Below are 9,156 nucleotides of genomic sequence, written 5' to 3'. Positions count from 1 at the left end.
GTTTGTGATGTTTGATGGGATGAGGACAGAACGGAGGGCATATCGTTGGCCTGGTCCTGTAGGATCCTGTAAAGGCTTTGTGAGCAAACGAGAGAGGTATCCTGGCCCTCTGGCACCCAGATGAGAGAAAGGGAGTAGGGGAGGGGATCATAGCATATTCACATTCAAAGGAATATTACTTAGAATCTACAATCAAAATTACATAAGCATATGACACATTCATAACATTTGACAAATTGATCTTCCTATGGAGGAATATAAAATAGTAGTAGGAATGATAGCCTACTAATATCGTTACAGAACATTTGCCTTGGGGAAATAAATATAGTATTGCCTTTGACTTTGTCATTAACAAGAGAGTCAACATTTTCGAGCTTCGGAGGAGGCAACCTCATATTCTGTTGGCATTGATCGTTGGCTTTTTATGAATGAAAAGAGAGAGAATTTTACTAGCGGTTGACGTCACCTCCAGCGTGACGCCACCACCCTTTTTATTGGGGCTGGCGGCAGAGGCCCCATTCATAAAACGGAAAGAGGCGGACTGCTCGTGATAGTAATGCTCTCAGGAGAATAAGAGCACAACATTGCGCAGGAGCTGCTCAGCATAAACACACATCCTGCACTCTTCGTGTTCTTCAACAGGAAAAAGAGAATTCCCTTCATTATGGAGGAAAATATGGTTATTATGGATGAACTTTGCGAAATGGATTGCAACGTTTTGAAAAGGTTGTTGAAGGACGACAGTGCGAAATGCCTGGTGCTGGACTGCCGATCATTTTTGGCGTTTAGCGCTGGACACATTCGGAGCGCAGTGAATATTCGCTGTAACACCATTGTGAGAAGGCGAGCGAAGGGCTCGGTGAGTTTAGACCAGATTCTGTCGAGTGATGAAGAGGTCAAAGCCCGGCTGAAATCAGGACTGTACTCCGCTGTGATCCTCTACGACGAGAGGACGCCCGACATAGACACTGTTAAAGACGATAGCACAATCACTCTGGTGCTCAATGCAGTGTACAGAGACACATTTGGAACTGAAATATTTCTACTAAAAGGTAAATGATCACAATGCACTTAACAGGTTATCAGAATAAAAACATGCCCAATTAGTTTTGTTTACAAGCATAAATAACACAAAAGCATGAATAATAATTTAATAGCACATATTTTTCATTATATCTGACAAATGTATTATTACAATGTTATTATTTTATTATCAGAATTATTACAAGTATTTCTTAACCAGCTTAAAATTGTACATTTTGTGCGGTTTTGTATTGCTGCACAATTCAACCCACAAATAGGCACTAGGCGCTAACAATGAGGTAATGCAGAAGAGCCACGTCTGGGTGCACGAGGATGTGCTGCAGCGAGTGTCTTATGTGAGCCCCAACAATTGGATCATCTTCAAGATTTCACTTCAGCAAATGTATTAATTTAAAAAAGTAATTTTAGAATGGCTTTTGTTGCCAATTGCTTATTATGAGATCAAAATTACATACAGGCATTGAACATTTAAACATTAAGTGTTGCCAGATAATCACAAGACTATACCCTATTTCTCAATAAATTATTATAAGTATATGAGGAAATACATTTTTTTCTCAGAAATTCGACTAGGTTTTTCAATTGTCACATTTAATTTGGGTGAAAACCACTAAGCATGCCCAAATTATAAGCCTCTTTTTATTAAATGGAAATCAAATTATAATTGCTGTTCTATAATGTTTTATATAAATATTCAAAGATATTTTATTTCGTTTTTATAGAGAAAAATGACCTGTGTATTACGCTAGGTAGGCTAATGTGTAAATGATAGAGAAAAATGACCTGTGTATTACGCTAGGTAGGCTAATGTGTAAATGATAGAGAAAAATGACCTGTGCATTACGCTAGGTAGGCTAATGTGTAAATGATAGAGAAAAATGACCTGTGTATTACGCTAGGTAGGCTAATGTGTAAATGATAGAGAAAAATGACCTGTGTATTACGCTAGGTAGGCTAATGTGTAAATGATAGAGAAAAATGACCTGTGTATTACACTAGGTAGGCTAATGTGTAAATGATATACGCACATGGTGAACTATTAGGCTGTTTTGACTTGAGTGTGGCCTGTGATTAAAATATCCTAATGTCTAAGGTTAATCCTTTTTCACAGGGGGCTACGACAGATTTTTCACGGAGTATCCCGAGTTCTGTTTGAAGACCAAAATGTTATCTTCCTTCTCTACCCAGTCCAGTTTGGACGCGTGTTCTTCCTGTGGAACTCCACAGACGTCCCACCATGACCAGGTAAAGAAGGGGACATGTTTATATCGATCACCAAGCTGTGACCGAGTTTGACTGAATGTGTGGCATTGAGTGAAATGCCAGGGACTCGTAAATTCCAGTCATCTAGGTTTAGGCCTACTGTTGTTTTTTTGTCTCGATAAGAGCACCAGTTGTGACTCCTTTTTATCTCTCTCACTGGTGCAGGGGGTGGTAGGGTAGGCATGTGTGACCAACATTGCCCGGCCTTCCTTCACTATCTGTTTTAAGCAGGCGTTATCGATACTTTTCTGCTGTTTGAAGCGGGCCTATAGCAGCAATGCCATAACAGGGCACAAATCAACAAACTGGCTGAAGATACAGTATATTAATTTCTTGAGTTGTCATTGGCCTATATTTTATGTTCCAATTTCAGACCATATTGCTGCGACCTTAAAAGTAAAATAATTGAAAGAAAGTGCATACCAAACATTGTTATTATCAGAACCCTTTTTATTGATTGCAGATTGTAATTAGGCCCTTTCTCCAGTCTTCTTAATTGTGTTACTTTGTGATGTTTGAAAGAGACATTCTGACTACATTTACCTGTATTCTCTTTTGACTCCGTATTAATGCCAACTTTGTCTTCTATATGTTCCAGGCTGGTCCAGTGGAGATTCTTCCCTTCCTGTACCTTGGCAGTGCCTTCCATGCCTCCAAAAAGGACATGCTGGACGGCATGGGCATCTCTGCCTTACTCAACGTGTCCTCTAACTGTCCCAACCACTTCGAGGGGGTTTACCAGTACAAGTGCATTCCTGTGGAGGACAACCACAAAGAGGACATCAGCTCCTGGTTCATAGAAGCCATTGAGTTTATCGGTAAATTACATTTTCTTTGAAGAATATATGGGATGCGTCCCAAATTACACCCTGTAGTGCACTATAAAGGGAATAGGGTGCCATTTGGGACTTAGGCTAATACATCATCATCATGATGAGCAGGAAGAGAATGACATGGTTTATGATGGTCCCTGTAGCTGCAGCATAGCTTATTAGAATGTTGATTTGATCATGTGATTAAAGGTCTTCTTTTTGCAGGGAAGAGAGTGTCACTTCAATTGATTGCTCTGCAAGAACAAACAGATGGTTCTTTTGATTATTACTCTGAGTGTATGAGTAATCGGTGGCAGTATTTTTCTAACCACAGAGACAAAATGTATTTAAAATAATATTTTCATTCCTGGCCAGGTACTAGCCTAAGTGAAAGGAGAAGACTTTAGAATAAAGAATTGGTATTAAATAGACAATAAATAGTGTGCTCATGCAGAATCTCAGTGTGAGGTTTACCCATGCTCAGTGTGCTCAATTGATATGGATGATGGAGGGAGAGGAGAGTTAAATTATAGTCATTGTGGGACTACGATGGTTAGAGATTTCCATGGTTAGGGATTTCCATGGTTAAAGATTATCATGGTTAGAGATTATCATGGCTAGGGATTTCCATGGTTAGAGATTATCATGGTTAGGGATTTCCATGGTTAGAGATTATCATGGTTAGGGATTTCCATGGTTAGGGATTTCCATGGTTAAGGATTTCCATGGTTAGAGATTATCATGGTTAGGGATTTCCATGGTTAGAGATTATCATGGTTAGGGATTTCCATGGTTAGAGATTATCATGGTTAGAGATGATCATGGTTAGGGATTTCCATGGTTAGAGATTACCATGACTAGAGATTACCATGGTTAGAGATTATCATGGTTAGGGATTTCCATGGTTAGAGATTATCATGGTTAGGGATTTCCATGGTTAGAGATTATCATGGTTAGGGATTTCCATGGTTAGAGATTATCATGGTTAGAGATGATCATGGTTAGGGATTTCCATGGTTAGAGATTACCATGACTAGAGATTACCATGGTTAGAGATTACCATGGTTAGGGATTTCCATGGTTAGAGATTACCATGACTGGAGATTACCATGGTTAGAGATTACCATGACTAGAGATTACCATGGTTAGAGATTATCATGGTTAGGGATTTCCATGGTTAGAGATTATCATGGTTAGAGATGATCATGGTTAGGGATTACCATGAGGGAGGATAGGCTGGGCCTAGTGTCATATTCCACATGGAAGCCTGCTGTACTGGTGTGTGGAGACCCCAATATGTTTGGATGTGTGTGTGTGTGTGTTTGTAAGCATCTATGGGTTTGAATGCATCATAGTTAGCTGCTTAGGGACCAGAGTATGACTCATCCACTGTTCTTGGGTGCGGTGCTGCGTTAGTTGGAGTTACCTTAATAACTGTGTATGTTCACACCAGAGAATACGACTGCACTATAGAATGGGATGTTACATTTTTGTGTTTTAATGAGTATTTATGACATTCTACTCACATATACATATTTGGGTATTAGGACTCACATTTTGTTGTGTGGACACTACTCATAATGGCCTCCCTGTGATAAGGGCAACTCCCCTGTGGTTGCTATTTTTCATGGTGAAAAATGCTTATGTATGGAAAGGGCTGTAGGTGTGTTGGGTGCAGGATCAACTTTTGCATGTCTTTGCTTTGGGATGCATAGTTTTGCTGTTTGTATTTTATAGGGCTACAGACTAATATATTGCTTATGAGACACTGAGGTGTAAGAGCCTGTCATGTAAGAGCCTGTCGTGTAAGAGCCTGTCGTGCAAGAGCCTGTCGTGCAAGAGCCTGTCGTGCAAGAGCCTGTCGTGTAAGAGCCTGTCGTGTAAGAGCCTGTCGTGTAAGAGCCTGTCGTGTAAGAGCCTGTCGTGTAAGAACCTGTCGTGTAAGAACCTGTCGTGTAAGAGCCTGTCGTGTAAGAACCTGTCGTGTATGAGCCTGTCGTGTGAGAACCTGTCGTGTGAGAACCTGTCGAGTGAGAGCCTGTCGTGTAAGAGCCTGTCGTGTAAGAGCCTGTCGTGTAAGAGCCTGTCGTGTAAGAGCCTGTCGTGTAAGAACCTGTCGTGTAAGAACCTGTCGTGTAAGAGCCTGTCGTGTAATAGCCTGTCATGTAAGAGCCTGTCGTGTAAGAGCCTGTCGTGTAAGAGCCTGTCGTGTAAGAGCCTGTCGTGTAAGAACCTGTCGTGTAAGAGCCTGTCGTGTCAGAGCCTGTCGTGTAAGAGCCTGTCGTGTAAGAGCCTGTCGTGTAAGAACCTGTCGTGTGCCAAATCAGTGAAGTTATACGTGTCTATCAAGAAAGCTGACAGATGATCCTGATGACTATGTATTACCTATCCTGTGCATATCTACAGTATACCCTGAGTCAATTCTGGACCCCCTATCTCTCTGTGCCTCTCTCTTCAGACTCTGTGAAAGACTCCAACAGACGTGTGCTGGTGCACTGCCAGGCGGGCATCTCTCGCTCTGCCACCATCTGCCTCGCATACCTGATGAAGAAGAAGCGTGTTCGGCTAGACGAAGCCTTTGAGTTCGTCAAGCAGCGCCGCAGTATCATCTCCCCCAATTTCAGCTTCATGGGTCAGCTGCTGCAGTTCGAGTCCCAGGTGCTGGCCACATCATGTGCGGTGGAGGCTGCCAGCCCCTCGGCAGCCAGCCTGGGCCCCAAGTCTTCCTCCAGCCCTACGTCGCCCTTCATCTTTAGCTTTCCCGTCTCCGTGGTAGCACATGGCCAGCCCAGCAGCCTGGCCTACCTACAAAGTCCAATCACAACCTCACCCAGCTGCTGATGTCCCGCCCCCACAAAGACTCACTGCCCCATTCCTCTCACTATCCAGACCAGAGAGAGAGAGAGTTTATCTTCTCCTACCTGGTATAAGCTGAAATGTCGATTGACAATGAAAAACTGAGGGCGCCTATCCTGCTGCCTGACACAAAAGACTGTATAGAATATGGCACTCACACGTACACCTTCATCACTATATGGTAACTAATAAATACACTCTTTCATAAAACAGGCTAAAGAACAGATGCAGTTCCTGTGTTTTAGTGTGAAGGTGGACACAGGAAGGACGAGGCGGCAGAATTCTAAGTTGTTGTCCACCTTTTCCATTTCCTGTGGAGTTTTCCAAAGCCACTCCGGTCCTGTTGAGAGGGCTGAATGGCCGTGAGCAGAGATGCAGAGAAAACGAAAGAGCAAAGAGGGGAGGGGGGAGAAAGAGAGTGCTCAGTCATTTAGTGGCTTCCTGATGGAGCGCAGGAGGCTCTTCAGTTGTGACAGGTGCTTGCTAGCGTCCTGTCCGGCTTCCTGTCCCTGACATCCCCATCCTCTCTCCCACACGCCCCCTCCTCTTCTGGATCAGGACTGCTGATGAATGACTGAATAAAAGAGTCACCCCTACGGAGGAGGAGAGGCCGCTGAGATGGAAAGACTAGCTTTCTGAGACAGTGCCAAATGAACGTCTGAACCCCTGCTACACTGCCCGGGCAACCCCTGGTGTTCCATGTAATAAGCTCGGTCGGAAGGACAGATATGCTTTTGAGGGGAAAGGGGGTCTAGTCATTTCTGGGTTTTTTGTTCAGTGCCTTGTTCAGAGAAGGTATAGGATGTTTTTCCCAGCGCTTTTGGATGTGCTCAAGTGCCCTAGCGCCTTTTCTTTCCAAACAGACTGGCAGATAAACTGGCAAATCTCTAAACAGCAACAACAAACCATTTCAAGTCAGCACTGCAATACAGACAATGTAATCCGATCCGTTCCTCTCCCCCAAGTAGAGCAATAATGCATTTCTCTCTCTTCCCAGTTTCCACCAAAATACTACATTGTGTTGTGTATTTATAATCATGTTTTTAGCTTCATATGTGTGTATTCGCTAATCGATAAAGACCGGATCATTGAGAAGTGCTGTTTGCCTTACCAATAATGATTTTTTTTCTAATTCACCAGATAAGAATGTTGTTATTTTTCATTCCTGTATGGAGGCATATTGTTGTCTGTTACATAGGTACTATTTCTGTTCAGACCATGGATGCTGATTGGTCTAATGCTTGTTGGAGGAGGGAGTTAGTTGGGAACAGACCTATGGCTTGTTTCTTTGTCTTATCACTGTTACTCCACCAATGTCTAGTAGATCCAGACTACTTTCTAAACTTGCCAAATGCACAATAACCAACAGGGACAATTTCCCGGCTACGCACAAACACCCTTAAAACAACAGGCACACTGGAATGTCTGACATCACTGGGAAAAAATATATATGAGATGGTAGAAAACTGCTAGTGTGTGCTGCCACTGAACTGATTCATGTGAAATGGTTAGTTTTTCTTCTCATTTCATTCTCTGAGTGAAAATATTGCCTGGAAGTGCTGGCCCAGGCGACGATCAGAGCCAGGAGCAAAGGCTTTTGGGAAGACAGGATTTTACTCCCCTCCTCTTTCTGAAGAATGCTGGCACCTTTTATAGAGCACTTTTTAGTGATGCAATACCGTATTATAACTTTGAATTAATTTGCACATTATTATTACTATGATACCAGGTGGTAACTGATGACACCCATAATGTGCTTTTGTTCTTGAACGAGGGTATGTATGTAAATTATAAGAAGATGAGAGGCGTTCTCTGGTCCACAATCATTGAACAATGCAATACTTTCTACCTGTGTCAAGTGAAATGCTGTTGTCTCATCATGGCAATATCATTCGTTGACTTTTTAAAAAACTTTTCCCTATGTTTTTGTTGAATTGTATATGCTTTATTTATTCCTAAAATTCCATTGTGAAATACAACAATGTTCTTAAAAAAAAGAAAATCTCTGTCTTACTTGCATGAAACATCATACATGGTATCTGGGAGGGACTACAGAAAGGATTCACACCCCTAGACACCCCAGCCTACACACAATACCCTATAATGTCAACGTGGAATTATGTTTTTTGAGAGTTTTACAAATTAATAAAAAATGAAAAGCTGAAATGTCTTGAGTCAATAAGTGTTTAAACCCTTTTGTTATGGGAAGCGTAAATAAGTTCAGGAGTAAACATTTGCTTTTACAAGTCACATAATAGGTTGCATGGATCCGCTCTGTGTACAATAATAGTTTAACATATTTTTGTATATGACTACCTCATCTCTGTACCCCGCACATACAATTATCTGTATGGTTCTTCAAACAAGCAGTGAATTTCAAAAACAAATTCAAACACAAAGACCAGCGAGGTTTTCCAATGCCTCACAAAGAAGGGCACCTATTGGTAGATTGGTAAAACATTAAAAAAAATAAAGCAGACATTGAATATCCTTTTGAGCATGGTATATCAATGCACCCAGTCACTACAAAGATACAGGTGTCCTTTCTAACTCAGTTGCCGGAGAGCAAGGAAACCAATGGCCAATGGTGACTTTAAAACTGTTCCAGAGTTTAATGGCTATGAAAGGAGAAAACTGAGGATGGATCAACAACATTGTAGTTACTTCACAATACTAACTGAAATAATAGAGGGTAAAGAAGGAAGCCAGTACAGAATAAAGACATTCCAAACAGGCATCCTGTTTGCAATAAGGCACTAAAGTAAAACTGCAAAAAATGTGGCACAGAAATGTACTTTATTCCTGAATGCAAAGCGGTATGTTTGGGGCTAATCCAATACATCACTGAGTACCACTCTTGATATTTTCAAGTATGGTGGTGGTTGCATCCTGTCATGGGTATGCTTGTCATTGGCAAGGACTAGGGAGGGTTTTTTTTAAATAAAAAGAAACGGAATATATCTAAGAACAGGAAAAATCCTGGAGAAAACCTGGTTCAGTCTACTTTCCAACAGACACTGGGAGACAAATTCACCTTCCAGCAAGAAAATACCCTAAAATACAAGGCAAAATCTACACTGGAGTTGCTTACTAAGACAACATTGAATGTTCCTGAGTGTTTTTACTTAAAACAGCTTGAAAATCTATGGCAAGACATGAAAATGGCTGTTCAGCAATGATC

General features: G+C 41.6%; 1 protein-coding gene across 1 annotated transcript; it reads left to right on the top strand.

Moving 5' to 3' along the window:
• The first annotated feature begins 527 nt into the window (after nt 1–527).
• Nucleotides 528–7,960, top strand: LOC135548275 (dual specificity protein phosphatase 4-like). The gene is made up of 4 exons (XM_064977701.1): nt 528–1,052; nt 2,156–2,289; nt 2,906–3,125; nt 5,578–7,960. Exons 1-4 carry the CDS (start codon nt 665–667, stop codon nt 5,958–5,960), a joined length of 1,125 nt encoding a protein of 374 aa, XP_064833773.1. The 5' UTR covers nt 528–664; the 3' UTR covers nt 5,961–7,960.
• The last annotated feature ends 1,196 nt before the right edge of the window (nt 7,961–9,156 follow it).

This window comes from Oncorhynchus masou, chromosome 11, assembly GCF_036934945.1.
Source record: "Oncorhynchus masou masou isolate Uvic2021 chromosome 11, UVic_Omas_1.1, whole genome shotgun sequence".
Taxonomy (NCBI): domain Eukaryota; kingdom Metazoa; phylum Chordata; class Actinopteri; order Salmoniformes; family Salmonidae; genus Oncorhynchus; species Oncorhynchus masou.
The sequence above is the reverse complement of the archived record's forward strand: the minus strand, read 5'-3'. Positions and strand labels throughout refer to the sequence as shown.